Raw genomic sequence first — 18,355 nt, forward strand, 5'->3', positions numbered from 1 at the left:
ACTCTAACTCTTTATATCCTATCTCACAACACTTGTCATATGATAAACTAACCCCGAAATATAAGTCACTTTCTCTAGCCATCACCTCAAATCAAGAACCTAGCACTTATGAGGAAGCGGCTGCACATGAATGTTGGAGAAAGGCAATACAAGATGAATTGACAGCTCTAGATCAGAATAGAACTTGGTGTCTCACTGAACTCCCAAAAGACAAGAAGGCTGTGGGTTGTAAATGGGTTTTTCGGGTAAAATTCAATCCCGATGGCACCATAGAAAGGCACAAAGCGAGGCTAGTTGCAAAAGGATTCACTCAAGTGCAAGGAGTAGATTATGGTGATACTTTTAGTCCAGTTGTCAAAATGACTACCCTACGAGTAATGTTAGCATTAGCAGCGGCAAAGAAATGGCATTTGAAACAGCTGGATGTTAACACTGCCTTCCTTCATGGAGATTTGGACAAAGAAGTTTATATGAAGATACCACCCGGCTTGGCTGTGTCACAACCAGGTTTGGTTTGTAAATTGCAAAAATCTCTATATGGGCTTAAGCAAACAAGCAGGCAATGGAACATTAAGCTCACTCAGACTCTTGTGGATGCTGGTTATAAGCAGTTTTTTGATGATCATTCACTGTTCATCAAGAAACAATCTGAAAGCTTCACTGCCATTCTAGTATATGTTGATGACTTGGTTTTAACCGGGAATGACATTGGTGAAATCAATTCCATCAAGCAAGATTTGGATGACAAATTCAAAATAAAGGATCTTGGTGATCTCAAATACTTCTTGGGAATGGAAGTAGCACGCTCTAACTCTGGAATTCACATTTATCAGCGGAAGTACACCATGGACTTTCTCAGAGATTTTGGTTATCTAGATTGCAAGCCTCTTTCTACTCCATTTGATTATAGTCAGAAACTTTCAAAGGAATCAGATACCATTTTAACAGACAACACTGTTTACAGACAGCTCATCGGCCGACTCCTTTACCTCACAAATACTAGACCCGATATCTCTTATGCTGTGGGACGTTTGAGCCAATTTTTGGACTGTGCAACAACTTCTCACCTACAGGCTGCTTTTCGTGTACTCCGATATTTAAAAGGCCGACCTGCAACTGGTCTCTTCTTCTCCTCTACTTCTAATCTGCATCTCACTGGATTTGCCGATGCTGACTGGGCTACCTGTGCCGATACTCGTCGCTCCGTTTCCGGTTATTGCTTCATGCTTGGGAACTCGCTCATTAGCTGGAAGAGTAAAAAGCAAACCACAGTTGCCAAGTTCTCTGCAGAAGCTGAATATAGGTCTCTTGCTGTTGCCACTTGTGAAGCTAGTTGGTTATCTTTCTTAATGGATTTCATTGGCTTGCCGCTTCAAAAGTCTATCACTCTATTCTGTGACAACAAGTCAGCCATTCACATTGCCAATAATCCCATTTTTCATGAAAGAACTAAACACATTGAAGTGGACTGCCACATTGTTCATGAAAAGCATTTGTCTGGTCTCATTCATCTTATGCCAGTTCGTTCCAAGGATCAACTTGCTGATTTTCTTACCAAAGCTCTGCCACCGGGTCTTTTTCTTGCCAATGTTTCCAAGCTAGGATTGTTAGATTTACACAATTCTAGCTTGCGGGAGGGTGTTACCTAGATTATTTCTTTATCAATAATAGGTTTACCATTGAAATTATTTTTTAGTGAGAGTACATAAAAAAAAGTACATAGTATATAAGGTGTAATAACTCAACAAATATTTTCTAAGGGGAATTTTTTATTCTCTCCAACAATGAGAAGAACCTATCTCTCTCCTTCTCTTAATCCCTTCTGATTCATCAAACCATCAACATCACAGCTTGAACAACTTAGGGCATGAGATTTTCTTCAAAGAAAGGTAAATAAGGTAAAGTTTAAATATAGAAACTTATTCAACACCAAGGTTCAATCGAGGAAACAAGCAAATATAGTGTAAGGTTAAAAATAAAGTTGGGTTGATCTAGTGGTTAACTTACTAATCTAATTAAATAAGTGTCAGAAATTTAAATTCTGCTTGTACATGTAATAATCTATTAATTAGTAACAAACTCATTAGTCATTGGTCTCCCAAACTAAAAAATACAGTGAAAAACCAAAAAAATAATGTAAACTTGAAGTTACTTATCAAATTTTAATATCTTAAAATTGACCATACAAAAATGAGAGATTCTCAATTTTTTTTCTCTTAATTTTCTTATAAAATATGATCTCTAATCATTTAACATTTTTTCTTATATTTATTCGGTTGGTTCTACTTAAAAAATATATGACATCACGTGCTTGGTTCAATGCACATATTCTACCATCCGTATTAACAACTTGACGTGCTATTGAGAATACTCATGTTCAATATCTATAAAACCCAATATGTAGTTATTCTTTTTGCAGTTTTGTGTAAATTATTTTTTAAAAGTATTTAACAGATTAATCTTTAATATTTTAGATTTTTTTTGGGTGTCTATATTTTAGAATACTAGGTAAATTAATCTTTATTTTTTTAAAGAAAAGTACATTTGAAATAAAAAATGATCTAAAATAAAAAAAACTAATTTAAAATTTTTATTTGATTAGAAATTAACTTTTAATATTTTAAAAAACTAATTTATCACGTTTTTATTTGGAAAAAAATCTAAAAATATTATAAACCAATTTGATATGTATTCTAAATTATAAATTATACTTACTCATAATCTCACTTGTTGTAAATATGAATAAAAATCAAAATAAAATTGAAGAGAAATAAAATTGGTAAACTTAAAAGTGTATACAAGAAGATAAGAATAATAAAATAAAATATTTTGGTGAGATATGTAAAATCAGACTTTTTTTTAGATTAAAGACATTTTTGTTATATAAAATTTAATGATAATCCTAATCAATATAGGATGTACATTTACCTTCACCTATATCAATTACACAAAAAATCAGTTACTGATTAATTATTATGCATAAAAATATATATTTTACATCTCAAAAAAAATTATTATACTATTATAAAAATATTTAATTATTTATCTATTATAGAGTTGATTATTTTACTATTATAATTTAATTATTTTTATTGTTGATTATTTAAATAAAAAATATATAAATTAATATTTATAAATATACACAAATACATAATAGTTAATTAGTAACTAATTTTTAGTGTATATAAAAAATTAACTACTACATATAAAAATATGTATTTGATATTTCATAAAATTTTTACATTATGCCAAACAAGTTTATTTATTCATTTATTGTAAATTTGATAATTCTACTATTAGAGGTTTATTTATTTTGGTAGCTGATTATTTATCTGAAAATTATGTAAATCATATGTATTTTTTGGTGGCTATGTCATAGAATTTTTTTAAATACATAAAATAAATATTTTATATATAAAATAGGTAATTTGTAATATTTTTATTGAAATTCATCTTTTTACTTATCTTATTTACACGAAAAAAATTTTTATTTTGAGTATATCTCATTTACAGTGTAAATAAAATAAAAAAATAAATTTTAATAAAAACCTTATAAATTATCTATTTCAATAAATGAAATATTTTATTTTATAAAAAAAATCCCGTAAATCATATATATAAATATATACAAATAGATATAGTGCCTGATGCCTCATCTAGGATATAATTTTGAATGTGCATAGAATATTTTTTTATTGTAAAATAAAGTAAAGAGAAAAAAAAACAACAGGATTAGAAAGGAAAAAAAAAGTTTTTCTTACGTCCACTTAATATTTCATTATCCACTTATTAAGAAAAATTACTTTTTATTTTATTTTCCTAAAAATTCCAAGGAAAATATCCACTTAATATTCCATTATCAGCTTGGACTGTTGCAGTGAGCAGATTAGATTTAGAAGAAGGTTGAACCGGTTGAAGCTTGTGAGTTGTGACGTATCACGTGATCAGAAATTACGACCACAGAGTATTTAGAACGAAAAGAGCACCCTACCTCAAATACATATTTAAAGAGCCTAAAAAATTAAAGAGAAAACAATTCAACCCAATAATCCCAAAAAAAAAAAAAAAAAAAAAAACACACACACATACACACACAGAAAGTGTGAAACAAAACGGCACCACCACCACCACCATCATCATCTTCTTCTTCTTCAGTTCTTCTATGAGCTAAACTTCCGTGACAAAAACGTCGTCGTTTTTGGTGGTTTGGTTGTGTTCCGAATCCCCATGGAATCTACAACCTTCGCCAGTTTCAGAGCCTCTTCTCCTCATTCGATGCAACAACCTTATCTTCTGAGACCCTCTCCTTTACCCTCTCACCTTCGAATTTTGGTATCCACTTCTCTCTCTCTCTCTCTCTCTCTCTCTCTCTAATTTTCATTTCCCCCTTTTTTATATATTCTTTTTGCACAGAAATTGAGGCGTTTTGGTTTGGATAAGAATCGTTTAGTTGCTCGTTGCTCTTCTGGTTCCGATGAATTTGGTCCTTTCAATGGGTTGCACTTCGCACCGAACAAGCTCTTCAGGCAGGAGGTACCAATCGTCCTCGTTTTTCCTTGTTTATGTTTAGTATTCATAGCTTCAAATTTATGCTATCGTTTCGTTGATTACATTTTTTTTTTGCTTTAATATTCTGAATGCATCCATCGAAGTTCAAAATTTCTTTTGTGCTCTTATTTAACAATTTCATTGGAACAGTGAATTGAGTGATGCCAGTGATTGGTACCTTATGTATTTGATTCCTTCACTTCGTGTTTCTTTTTAGGCTATTGGAGCTGAATATGGGGAAGGCTTTGAGACTTTCAGGACGGATGGACCATTGCAAGTTGATGTGGTAAGGATTTTAGATTCAGTTGGATTGTGTCACCGTAATTTTGTGAATGAAGTTGATGTATTTTCATGATTGAAAGGATGCTTAAGTTCTAACTTTTGTTGAAAATTTTAGGACTACTTGAATGACAAGTTGCAAGATGGTTTTCTTCAGCGCATTCGCTATGCCATGAAGCCGGATGAAGCCTATGGTCTTATCTTCTCTTGGGACAATGTGGTGGTGAGTGATTTCAAACTCAAGCTTATAGTTATTTTATTTTATTTTTCTGTAGACTGAGACAGTGTTTGTAGTTTGTCTTTACTCTTTACTATCGGATTCGAGCATGTTAGGGATGTTAAGTGAGGCAAGCTGAGTTTATGATATTTATTTATTGCAATCATATAGACGCGCATATTGGTTTGGTTTGGTTGTTAAATAGTAACTATACATGAGGCCGACTAAGTATTAGGTCTGAAAGTCTTGAGAAGATTAAAGTGTGACCACACGTAATATATTGGTTAGGGTAAATTGGTTCCCTGGTTATCACATGTTATTTGTTGCAGGCTGATACCCGAGCTCTGAAGAGGAAGGCGTGGAAGGAGCTGGCCTTGGAAGAAGGTATGTTAATGGTTTTGCTTGTGGGATTTTGATAGGATGGTCTTTATAGTACACTCTTTTAGATAGATGGGAAAAAAACAGAATTACAATCATACAACCACCGCAAAAGAATGGAATGCTTCGGAATAACCTACAGTCATATGTATGATAAGATATTTAATTTATGTTTTTATAACATCAACTTTTTCATACGGCGGACTCACCAACAATCAAACTGAAGGAATAAATTTTGTGATTATTTTATATGTATTTTTTCTGAGAAAGATTTTAATTTATAAAAATTCTTTAACAGGAAAGGATATTCCTGAAGATGATGATATGCAAAGATTGGCACTTTATGCAGGTGTTGATGATGTGTTGCATAAGGTTTGTTAGCCTTTCTTTTTTGTTTATTGGTTTTATGTTGGAATTGGTTTTTAAAGAAATACTTCCTTGGACATGGTGCGATCTTTAAAAATCTCAATTCTTGATCCAATACACCTTATTTCTCTGACTGGCTATTTTAAATTAGCAGCATTTCCTCTCAGACAAGGCAGAAAATGAGATGGAGAGGCTAAAGTTAAGGTTTTCTCAGTTATATTATGATAATCTTCTAAAGGTAAGCTATTGCCTTAACTTCTAGTGGCTTAATCTAGAGTTCTGTATAGTTGAACTTTACATTTCTTGCATACAATTTTTTTAGCTTGAAAGACCAATGGAGGGCCTCAGAGACTGGTTGGAAGCAGTTCATACAGCTCGAATTCCGTGTGCTGTTGTTTCAAGTCTTGATAGAAAAAATATGGTAGAAGCTTTGGAAAGGATGGAGCTCAACAAATATTTCCAGGTTGGCAATATTTGAGAAGAGTTGACACAGTAATATGCCTTCTTTTTCCAATCATAGTGTAGATAATCATATTGGTATAACTAGAAATAACAAACTTGGTCATGGATTGTTAAGATCTTTTTTATCTTTTTGCTTTTCAGTCTATCATTTACTATTATAATATACTCGATTGGTGTAGTTTGTTGCATGTGGATTTTGTTCTTGTCATGTTTAACATATTTGGAAGAACGCCATTGAGGCATTGACATAATTTCATGAAGAAAAAGCAGTTTTCTTTTTGCTGTGGTGTATATCCATTATGGAAAATTAGGGATATCGAAAAGCTTTCACCACATTTCGTGGTTAGCCACAGTTGAAAACTTTCCTCTTGATACTATTTAAATTTTCAACCTGTTGTGTGTACTAGATGATATGGTATATAAATTTACAAATTACTTACCATGCTCCTGAGTTTGCCACTTGCTGGTTCCCCCATTCAAATTGCAGGCAGTTGTGACGGAAGAGGATGGAATGGAATCAATAGCTCATAGATTTCTTTCTGCTGCCGTCAAGGTACAGTTCAAGTAGTAATTTATTTGACGAACTATTTCTGGGTTGGAATAATCATTACTAATTGTGTTGTTGCTCTTTTAAACTTGTTACATTTGAGCAAGTTTTCAGTCCTATTAATAATCTATTTTTTTCCTTGCAAAGATGTTTGTTGGATGGTGATGATAAGTTAAAGATGGATGTGCCTGATTGTTTTGTATATTGTATATTTTAAGTTTATCTTCCATTTTTAGGTGAAGAACTTGATTGAATCATACTAGAACTGTAGAACATGGGAAATTTTTAGGCTTCCATTCCTTCTAATAAAAAAAACCACTAATGCATTTTATGCATAGCTTTTGTTGTAGTTCACATAAATGCCAAATAGCCTGATGTGTCAATAACAAGGGTGATTGTTTGAGACGTTTTCGATGCAGCCCTGATATTTTATTATTTTATGTAAGATTCATTGAGGACTTTTGGTTCTCCTGTCCAATTATTCTGCATGTAATATGTATTAGCATGATAACATCTTATGATATCAAATTTGAACAAGGCTGAATATTTTTTACCCCTTAAGATGTCATTTTACTGCTAGTATTGAACCTGTCTGCCTAAAATGCTTTTCAGCTTGATCGGAAACCCTCGAAGTGTGTTGTTTTTGAAGATGATCCTCGAGGAGTAACTGCTGCACACAATTGTACGATGATGGCTGTTGCATTAATTGGCGCTCATCCAGCGTGAGTAATTCAATTTTATGCAGTTTTGTTATTGTAAGAGGTTTTAAGGAGAATAGAAAAGATTCATGAAACACCAGGAATCCAGGATAGTTTCCAGCATACAAATATCATTCTGGGTTTTAGTCACTTTGCTATAACTTAAACACTATTCCATCAGTTCTATTTTCCCTTACTATTAAATGAAAGAGTACTTTCCTTTCTTTTCAACAGTTCAGCACCTTAAAATCCTTTTTTCCGCTCCTCATTTTAATGAATTATTCTCTTGGCATTCAAAAACTGATTGGTGTTGAAATCTGCAGGTATGATTTGGGGCAGGCTGATCTTGCAGTTGCTAACTTTGGTGAACTTTCTGTGATAAACTTGAGAAGATTATTTGCTAACAAGGGTTCTACGTTTATGGACCTGCAGAAGCAGATCATAGAGAAAGCTCCTCAGAAAAGGAAACTTACAATAGACACCAGTTTCTAAATATATTCTCCTTGCCATTCTTTTTTCTCTTTTTTTGGGAGCCCTGGCCCTCAGATAATTTTCATTGTAATTAAATATAGTTATGTAGTCCTGATTTCTATGTCAAATAAAATGGCTATCAGTTAGTTCTGATGTAATCCATTTTTTTCAATATCTCAATTTATCCCTTTGTTTAGTGGAATGTAGTCTAATACCGGAAAAGTGGAAAGGGACGCGAGTCAGTGATGGACAAATAAGAGTAGTCAGAGGGAAAATACAGTGACTCATTATTGTGGGAGTAGAAAGTGCAGCTTAGGTGGCACACTATAATTTTGGAAGGGTTAATTGCAATTTACTAAAATTTTTTATGTAGCACACATTTTAGTCTGTAATCTTTTAATATGGGTTGATGCACAATTTAGCCCTTGTAGGCACATGGTCGAAGCATTTTAGTCCATGTACTCTTGATTGAATCAAATTAGTTGTCCTAAGTTATTAACATGAATCAGTTTTTCGAACGGAATTTGTTATTTTTTTTAATTTTTTTTCCAAGATAGTAGATGTATTTCATTCAATCAAAAAGAAAGAAACACAAGTGTCCAAAATTGGACAGTCAAGGATAAAAGAGGGGCTAATAAACTTTAGCTCACATGGCATATCTTTCCTTTTTCATCTCAAAAGTCTAGGTTTCAAATCCTAGATATTGCAATTGAGAAAAAAAATTGACAAATATGTGAGGAGTGTGTGGATGTATTATGTACTTAAAATTGGGGTTGTTCAATTTACTGACAAAAACAAAAAAAGATAAAAGAGGGGTGTCATTCCCAAATCACAATTACGAAACTCAAATAGAAAAGTGAGCGAGAACTTAGGACACAAAAACTTTCTGCAAGAATTCCTCCATTGAATATTCAACTACTTTCCAAATCTCTTCTCGCATCAAAACCTTGCCTTCAAATTGTTATTAGGTTGTTACACACGTGTTTATGTAATAAGTTTAGTGACATGTGGTATGTGCTAAACAGAAAATGTTCACTTTATTTCCCATATATAATATGGTCAACTCAATGTCATTTTGATTCCTTTATTTTTAATTGAATCAAATTGGTTCATATAAATTACTGTCCGGATCAAATTGGTCCACTAGTCTTCTTGAAAGCCGGCAATTTTGTTTATTTTAAGTTTTAGGTTATTTTGTAGTTGAGGTTAGGGGTGTGCATGGTTTGATCCGGTTCGAAGATTCGTCTCGGCCCAGAATATTTTAGGGATTAATTTGGTATGATTTCATCAGGTCTAGGGTCGGGTAAGAGTCTCAAAAATAGACCCGGTCATTATTTCGGGTCGGGTCTGGGTCATGGCTCGGGTCATTCGAATTGGTCCAGTGACTCGGTCATCATACACAATTAATATTTTTGTATTATTAGTGATGGATGATGGCTATTCTTATGTGGAATTTAAGTATTGTAAACCTTAATATTTTGTGTTATTAGTTATTATAAGACTATAAGTTAATGTTTTATATTTAAAATGCATAAGATTTTAGACTAATTAATGCATAATATTATGTTATTTGTATTGATTTAAGTATTTGGTGTTATTAGACAATATTAGTATTGATTATGGTTATGCTTTAATTTTAGAGAAGAGTTGGTTCTTGTTTTATTTTTCTAAGTGAATTTTACCATGACAAATAATGGTTGGAGTATTGAAAATTTGGATATTTTTACATGCTAGCTTATAAGAAGGTATCAAGGTAATGTAATGTTAACGGCTCGGTTTTCACCCGGTTCTTACCCAGTATAATCGTGACCCGAAAGTGTATAGATTTCATCGAGTCTAGGGTCGGATTCAGGTCTAATAAATAGCCCCGATATATATTTCGGATCGAGTTTGAATCACATCAAATTCAGTTTCACCCGACCCATGCACACCCCTAGTTGAGGCCTTGGATTAATGGCAACATCACCTGCTTTGCTGGGAGCTATACTTATGTTCAAATTTTCAACAAAAAATATAGACCAATAGTAATATGTGAGTGGATGTGTGTTATATAATGCGTAAGACAAAAAAAAGGTTTTGGTTATTTTGTACATACATTGGTAATATTAAGTAGATTTTTTAGATTATTTTTGTTTTAAGGTAACATTTGGTAAAGAGACAGAAACTGAAAGACTGAGACTGAGAGACAGAGACTAAAATAAATTTTAATATTTTGTTTGATGTAAAGTGAGAGATAGAAATTAAAATAAGAATAAAATTCTAATTTAATTTGTACAAAGGATAAAATTGGAATTAATTAATTGAAATGAGGGTATTTTAGGTATAAAATATTATTAAAGTTTCAGTCTCCGTTTCTAAAAATTTCAGTGTCCCACTTTTTGGAGGTATTGAAATACTTAAATTTTGGGGATAGAGACAGAAATTTTAGTGCCAGTCTTTAAACCAACAAACATGATATGTACTGAGTTTCTAGTCTCTATTCCAGTACCTCACAACAAACGCTACCTAAAGGATTGTGGGACTAAACTGAGTATTGTGTTTAGTGACTAAAGAGTAACGAGAATTTTAACTTCGAAATACAAAATTTCAATTCATTTAATGCTTCTTAAAAGTGGAGATACATGAGACTAAAATTAAAAAAAAAAATAGAGATTAAAATTTTAATAACATTTCTTTCTAAAAATATTCTCATTTAATTTTTTAAATTTTAAATCTACCTTTTAGTTTTCATATTTATTTTAAACAAAATAAGATACTAAGACATAATTCAATCTTATACATTTTATACCAAACACAATATAAAAATTTAATTTAATCATTATCTCCCAGTCTCTGTCTCTAGTCTCTGTCTTTAAGTCTCACTCTCTCTTCCAAAAATAATCTTATAGAATAATATCCTTCAATTTATTGTGAAATAGAGGTAAATTGACTCTTTTAAGCTAACTAAAGGTATTACACAAGAATCTATATCTCTATACTTGTTTGTCATTGCTAAGGATAAATTATCACACTATTGGAGAGAGAGTTGCCAACCGATTCTAAACTCCAATGAGGCAAATTAGGGGATTTATTTTAAATATCTTATTTACAGGTATAAATAATTTAGATATAATTTATTTTTTTATATCTTATTATTTATATTATTTATTATGTAAATGATTTAATTATTAACATATTTTATTTATACCGAAAACGAGATAAGACATATATACTTATAAATGTATTACAAGTGAACACGCATTAAGATACCAAGCATATTCTCAAATGGAATCTATATAAGCAACTCGCTTACCATGTCTCTCATTTGTCATTTTCACTACTTTTTTACTTTTTTTTTCTTCCTCTTAGAACTTTTTTTTTATGTTTGAGTTAGTTGGATACTATGGCATGGGCAAATGCATGATCGGACAAGAGGTGAAGTAAGAAATGGATCATTTTAAATAAAATTCGAATGCTCAAAATCACTAATATCTATATCATTAATTTTTATAAAAATCTCTATCACTTATTAAACCATAATTCTCCGATTGATATCAAACAAATTATTGACCTAACATTTTTGTTTGAAGAATTCAGTTTACCTTACTTGAAACAAATTGTTGACCGTGAAGAGAAAAAAACTTTCAAATAATAAACTCCCAATGCAAGTAATTTTGGAATACTATCAACTTCAAGTTTATTATTTATATTAAAAACAAAACGTTAGGACTATGTTTGAAAGGGAGATTTAGATTGAAAAATAGAAACTAAATTAAATTTTTGTATTATATTTAGGCAAAGTCTTTGGTATAGACAGCAAAATAGTATCTACATGTGTAGACAATGGGTGACAAGCTGTGGCTATGACATGTGGTACAAGGAGGGGACAAATTGATCAGGCTTTCACAGAGGTTGCAGGAAAAGTTGATGGAAGCACGTGAGGGAAGGGATAATTAGGTTGGGTAATTAGGTGATATAATTAGTAATCAGTTTTGGCTGATTAGGGGCCCAATCCTTGTGGCCCGTTTTTCGTTGTTGGACAAAAATATTTTGATGCTATTTTTTAATCTGTTAAAAAAAAAGAAAGGGACCTAGGTCATTCCCAACCCTCCATCGTGACCCAACCCCCTACCCCTATTCCCTAAATCATTCATTCAAAAACGTACAGGAGAACGCAGAATCAAAAAAACCCTCACGGCCTTGCCCTTCGCCTAGCCCTGCATGGTCGCCGACTAACAGAGGTCCTCAGTGTCGACGCCATCCCAGGTCCTCAGCACTGCAGCTTCTTCCTCCATCCTCGCCGCCTAACCCAGATCCTCCATCGTCACCGCCTGACCCAGTAACTCGGCAGGTCCTCATCGGGTCTTCATCTTTACTGGCTTCTCGGCACGGACTCAGGTTAGTGGCTTGTCGTCCTCATCTTCACTGAGGGTGTGGTCTTCTTCTTGAATTTTTGTTTCTTTTTTCTTCAAGTCTTCTTCGGTCTTGCCTTGCATTTTTATTTTGAAGTTCGGCTCTTGGATTCTTCTTCTTTGATCTTCGGTCTTGGTTTGAAGTTTGATTCCATCTTGTATTTAAAAAATTAGTACTGTGAAAATTTGTATGTATGGTTGCTAATGGTGGAAACTCACTCTGTTAGGTGGAATTTAGACTGTATGGTTGCTAATGGCAGAAGCTTACTCTGATGCTAATGGCGGAAATTTGTATATTGTTGAATGCTGTAGGCAGAATTTGAATGTCTCTGAAGTACTTGGATTATTGAATTTGAATGTCTCTGAAGGCTAAAGTAGTGATTTGTGATTTTGAATATCTCTGATTCATTGAGTATTGATTTGTGTTTTAGATATGAAATTTGTGATAAATGATAACTGACTTCTCGTGCTTATGAAATTTGTGTTTTCCCTCAAGTTAATTTTGGTTCATGTGATTTAATAGGTGTTTAGGGTAGAAACTGAAGAGGTTTTTTTAATTGGATTTGCAAGGTGAAATTTAGTTGACTTTTGATTTAATTTGGTAACAATGTTTTATGATTGGGTTTATTTGGTTTTCATTCTTTTTGAATTTGGTAATAAGGTGATTTTTTTTTCTGTTTTGTAGTGTTTGTTGCTGAATGATGGTTGTTCTCTCTTGCCTCTGTTTAGTAATCTTTGTTGAAATTATGTACATTTTCAATGCATATTTGTAAATTTTCATTGATATTATACCTTGTGAATAAGTATCTGGTTAATTATTATTCCAATGTTGTGGTTAAAATTTTTGTCTAGTTGATGATTTTTGTACCGATTTCCTTTACTTGAATTTGTAAAGTTGACTGTGTGTTAAATTGGTTTGCTGCTGCCCTTTTAAGTTGCAAAATTCCTTAGGGTTTTGCAATTTCAATTGGCGGATTATCTATTTAGGTGTTGTGGTTGTCTGTTTATTAAATTGTTGTTGTGTAGAGGTTAAGGCAGTGTATTTTTATAGCAGAAAAAAGTTATTCTTTAAAAAATCAACTATTACAACTTAATAGATGGAGTGCTATGGTGGGATGGGCAAGGCAAATGGTTTGTCTCCAGATGAAAGTAAAAACAATTTATGCCTTTCAAACAACAACGTTGTTGACGAGGATGACTTAAGAAAGGTTGAGTTGTTGTCGGATGAAGATGGTCGTGAATATGGTTACGTGATTGGGTTGACTGCAGAGGATATAATGAAAAAGGTGTTTCGAAGTGAAGAGCGTGCATATGATTTTTATGGTAGGTTAGGGAAATGCAACGGATTTGGGGTCCGTAAGGGAGACTATGCAAAGGATGAAGATGGGAGTGTAGTGAGAAGGAGGTTCTTCTGTAATCGGGCTGGCCTAAGGGATGGAAAACATTACAATAGACTAGACAGAAAGAGATGCCATAGGCCTGAGACATGCACGAATTGCCAGGCCCTGATGTCTGTATACCTTGATAAAGGTAGCTCGGTTTGGAAGGTTCGGAAAGTAATCCTCGAGCATAACCACGAGTTGATACCGACGGGAATGGTTCATATGATTCGAAGTTTCCGGGCGATATCGGGTTCTGCAAAGGCCCACATGGATGGAATGCATACGTATGGGTTGCCGACATCTAAGATATTGGGGTACATGGCTGGGATTGCGGGTGGTTATTCTTCTTTGGGTTTTACCAAGAAAGACGCATACAACTATATGGATCGGTCGAAGCGTGCAAAGGTGGTTGATGGAGACATGAACACTGCTATAGTATACCTGGAAGGCAAGGCAGCTGTTGATCCCATGTCTATGGCCCGGTACAATTTGACTGAAGAAGGTATGTTGGGAAACATGTTCTGGGCAGATGGTCCTAGCAGGGTTGATTTTCAACACTTTGGAGACGTCGTTGCATTCGATTCGACGTATAAGAAGAACAAGTACAATAGACCCCTTGTCATATTCTTAGGTTCAAACAATCACAAGAAAACAACAATTTTTGGTTTCGGTTTGGTTTTAGATGAGACAATCAGTTCATACAAGTGGATGTTGGAGAACTTGTTAGAAGTCATGTGTAGAAAGCTGCCCTCTGTAGTCGTTACCGATGGGGATGAATCAATGATTGCTGCAGTTAGGGAGGTGTTGCCCCGGGCAACCCATAGATTGTGTGCATGGCATCTGCAGAAGAATGTTACCTCGAACACCAACGAGCAGATGTTCCGTGATGTCTTTGCCAAGTGATTGTATGCTGACATGGAGGTTGAAGAGTTTGAGTGTGAATGGGCACAGGTTGCTGAACAGTATGGCTTACTTAATAAGTATTGGGCATTACAGTTGTATGAAAAGAGGAAGATGTGGGCAAATGCGTACTTGCATCGCAAGTTTTGCGCTGGGTTTCGCACGACGTCATGGTGTGAGGGCATCAATTCCCATCTAAAAAAATTTCTGTCGTCTAGGCACAGTATTCTAGAGCTTGTGCAGAATCTGGAGCTACTAGTACGGGAGTACCGGAATAGTGAGCTGGTTGCACAGTTCAGTTCAATTTACGGTGTTCCCGTTACGACGACCCGTCTTGATCCCATCGAATAGTTTGCTGCATCGGTGTACACGAAGGTCATCTTCATACAAGTGAAGAAGGAGATTGAGTCTATCTCGGTTGTTAACTTCGTAAGCAAACAAAGGGTCTCAACAACCATGGTGTACACGGTTGAGGAGTATGGATTCCCCGGTCAGAATGTGGTGGCATTGTACAATCCAAAAAGAGATAGGTTGGTATGTCGATGTGGATTTTGGGAGAAAGAAGGTTTTCCTTGAAGGCATATGTTTTTTGTCATGAAGCACGAGCACGTAAAAAGAATTCCCGAAAGCTTGATTTTGAGACGATGGAGGAAGGATGTGAAGACAGTCAATGAATATACTGAGAAGACGGGACTAGAGGATGAGCGGGGTTTCTTGTTGAGACATGGAGCCCTGCATGCTGCTTCGCAGTGGATGTTGTTCGTCGGATCTAAAAATGACGATCTGTAAAAGAAATGCATGAAAGGGATCAGGCAGATATACTGTGATCTAGAAGCCCGCAGCGGAAATGACATGATCGATAGGAGTTCGAACGCTGCCTGTGCTGTTCGGGATCCAACCGTTGTGCGCACCAAAGGGGCACCCAGTACACGGGGACACAAAGGTAGAAAAAGAAAGTGCACGAGATGCAGAAAAATCGGGCACACAAAGAGGAGGTGCACTGAGCCACAAAAAATCTCAACCTCGACAAGATATAAACACTGTCCCAACAAGAAAACGAGAGTTAGCAAACTCGAGGTAAACACTTGGTTGCAAACACTATATTCATTACTTAATTAGTTTTACCTCATTAAGTAAGCAATTTTATATCAATTTTGTTGTCATGTAGGCTGTTTCTCCGCACTTTAACCTGCACGATGATCAAGGCAAAAGGTTAGAAGAGAGAGATGATCATCGTAGTGAGCAAGATGGCGGAGATAACGACAGATGGGACCATGTAATAGGCACAACGCAAAGCCAAACCAGGAACATGGGCGGAGTAGGTAACACCGTCGACTGGAACATAAAGTTAATCGACTTGTGGCTTGGTAATCTCCTTTTCGATTGTTACTCGTATTCTTATTTCTCCATCCATAGAACATGCTTTGTGGCAGGGATTGTGTGGGAATTTCTTGATGATATTTCATGGCACTGTTTGTATTATGAATTTATTGTTATGGAACTTGCAAATTAGCTGCATGTACTTGATTTTGTTATAGTCATTGTGGAGTAGAAGTAGTTACTGTGATTCATTGATCTTGGGTGAGTTTGGATTAATGTGAGGTTCTTCGTTGTAGGTGTTGGAAATATTGCGTTTGTTACAAGATCGCTGCTGAAAGTATTGAGCACATAGTGTTCTTTGTATGGCTGGAAAAACGTTTTATACGTTACCAACTTTTTATGGGTTCCGAATTTCTTTGGTTTGTATTCCGTTAATCCGGCTGATGCCCGAAATCGTGCAGCTGCATCCAAGTTAGCATGAAAATTAAATTATGGTGTTGTTATACCTACATATATTGGAAGAAATAGTTTTGCAGTTGAGGGTAGATTGAAAGACAACAGCATCTCTTTTTGTTAGCCATGCAATTTATAAATTTATTTTAATTTTTCTGTTCCAACTTTTGATTGCATTTTAAGGCTAAAGAAATATTAGATGATATACGATCTCTCAGGTCCAGGAATTTGTATCTTGAGGCAATGCATTGCAATGTAACCCATCGAGAGAAATATAAGTTTTCACACATTTGTCTCAAGCATGGACACGCATGCACTGATTTTGAGTTCGCCCGCTTGGAGTATTATAATTTCACCTTCATTTCATTATCTTTTCTTACTTTACCAGTAAACATTTCTCGAGTGTTAGTTCATTCCAATTCTCGAGTATAAGTTTTTTCCATTATTGACATGTGTTTTTTAAGTTTGGTTTACAAGATATTCTTAATTGTATAATAAGATCCTGTATACGTAAAAATTATTATAGAGTAATTCAAAGGTTTTTTATTATGTAAAAAACAACGACAACTAAAAATTTAAAAATCTTTAGTTACATGTTGTCTTGAAAGAGAATTAGTCAATTTTAATAGTTCTAACATGTAACATATATAATTAAAAGTTTAACGATAATCCAAAACTTTAATATATTTATAAAGACTAACATAATTAACGCTTAACTAAATTATATATCCTTGCAAAAGGTTTCATTGATCTAAGACAAAGTAGGTGACTTAAAATCTACAACAATTTAGGAACCCTTCTAACGGGTTCTGGCCATCAGTGTGGCACATCTACCCATTTTAATTACCAATTGTAGTAGCCCAAAATAACAGAAATGCTAAACTGCATGCAACATAACAAAACCAAAAAGTTGTATACAATGGTAGAATGAATGTTTGGAATCACAATAACACGTCACGAGAACGAAGTTCGTCTTCACCCATCAGGACTTTTCAAAAAAATAACAACCCTCTACTATGTTAACTTAGATGGTCAGGCTTTGGCTGCTCATGCTGCCGGCTGCTGCATCCTCTTGTCCACCATCCTTGGCGTCATACCCATCACTGTCGAAGTAGCTCTTCACTGAGTTATCCCAAAAATATCCAACCTTCTGACATACTTCCTCCCTCTTAGGGTTTGACTTCGACATAACCAGATCCACAGCCAACCTCATCCGAGTTTTGTCATCAACCCTCTACAAACAATAAAATGAGCAACTGCGTTACTTCCATACAGGTTCAAAGCTTTAGGGCTTTTCCAAAACATATTACAGCACACAATGAAATATAAGTCACAAGATCACATAAACCCACGTAATAGTGGCCAGGAAACAAAATGCAGTCCGGTTAAAAGAATACCTATACATACCTCTAAGTCAAAGAATCCCCATAAATGTGACAACTCCATCCATTGGGCAACCCAGATGCCACAATCATTGGAGTTTGGTGCTTGTTGACCCGTTGCAGGCTCTAAAAATTTGAAATTCGTGACTTGTGGTGGTTTGCTTTCTGACCTCTCATAGAACTTTCCTTCTCGTAGCAATTGTTGAATGTACCTGGCCTGCAATGCTAAATAGACATGATACTCAAGTATAGTAAAATTAAAGGATGCTGGTCATCTTTATTTAGTAGAACAAAAGGGAATGTGACACGGTCAAACTACCACAAAATACATCTGGTTGATCCTGGCGGCACGCGTGTTTTGTGACTTGAGAGAGTCTAGATAAATCAGGGATTCATTCTGGATATCGATGATCATTAGATACCAATGACGATTTAAGTGCATCGGTACAAAGATCTGCGGGAAAAAATAGTTTAACATTCGGCAGGGATATCTATAGATGGATGAAACCACAAATCCATAGTCCTTTGGAATACAGAGGTATACCTTCGTGAGATCATCAG

General features: G+C 34.5%; 2 protein-coding genes across 3 annotated transcripts; both read left to right on the forward strand.

The window, feature by feature from the left end:
- The first annotated feature begins 3,872 nt into the window (after positions 1 to 3,872).
- On the forward strand, positions 3,873 to 8,124 carry LOC112715272 (5-amino-6-(5-phospho-D-ribitylamino)uracil phosphatase, chloroplastic). 2 transcript variants are annotated; one of them, XM_025767020.3, is made up of 11 exons: positions 3,873 to 4,332; positions 4,414 to 4,533; positions 4,766 to 4,834; positions 4,946 to 5,050; positions 5,374 to 5,428; positions 5,721 to 5,794; positions 5,940 to 6,026; positions 6,111 to 6,251; positions 6,738 to 6,803; positions 7,410 to 7,519; positions 7,819 to 8,124. In XM_025767020.3, exons 1-11 carry the CDS (start codon positions 4,228 to 4,230, stop codon positions 7,985 to 7,987), a joined length of 1,101 nt encoding a protein of 366 aa, XP_025622805.1. In that variant the 5' UTR covers positions 3,873 to 4,227; the 3' UTR covers positions 7,988 to 8,124. The 2 variants fall into 2 exon arrangements, with proteins under 2 accessions (XP_025622805.1, XP_025622806.1); XM_025767021.2 differs by having other exon boundaries at positions 5,943 to 6,026.
- A 5,330-nt stretch (positions 8,125 to 13,454) lies between these two features.
- Positions 13,455 to 14,642, forward strand: LOC112717362 (protein FAR1-RELATED SEQUENCE 5-like). Its single transcript, XM_025769418.1, has one exon. The coding sequence runs from the start codon at positions 13,455 to 13,457 to the stop codon at positions 14,640 to 14,642; it is 1,188 nt and encodes a 395-aa protein (XP_025625203.1).
- The last annotated feature ends 3,713 nt before the right edge of the window (positions 14,643 to 18,355 follow it).

The sequence above is a fragment of the Arachis hypogaea genome, chromosome 10 (assembly GCF_003086295.3).
Source record: "Arachis hypogaea cultivar Tifrunner chromosome 10, arahy.Tifrunner.gnm2.J5K5, whole genome shotgun sequence".
NCBI lineage: Eukaryota > Viridiplantae > Streptophyta > Magnoliopsida > Fabales > Fabaceae > Arachis > Arachis hypogaea.

Coding starts and splice junctions, on each gene's coding strand:
- LOC112715272 (XM_025767020.3), top strand. CDS start 4,228: ATGGAATCTACAACCTTCGCCAGTTTCAGAGCCTCTTCTCCTCATTCG. Junction 5,795..5,939: donor TTGATGATGTGTTGCATAAG/GTTTGTTAGCCT, acceptor ATTTTAAATTAG/CAGCATTTCCTCTCAGACAA. Junction 6,252..6,737: donor AGCTCAACAAATATTTCCAG/GTTGGCAATATT, acceptor TTCAAATTGCAG/GCAGTTGTGACGGAAGAGGA.
- LOC112717362 (XM_025769418.1), top strand. CDS start 13,455: ATGGAGTGCTATGGTGGGATGGGCAAGGCAAATGGTTTGTCTCCAGAT.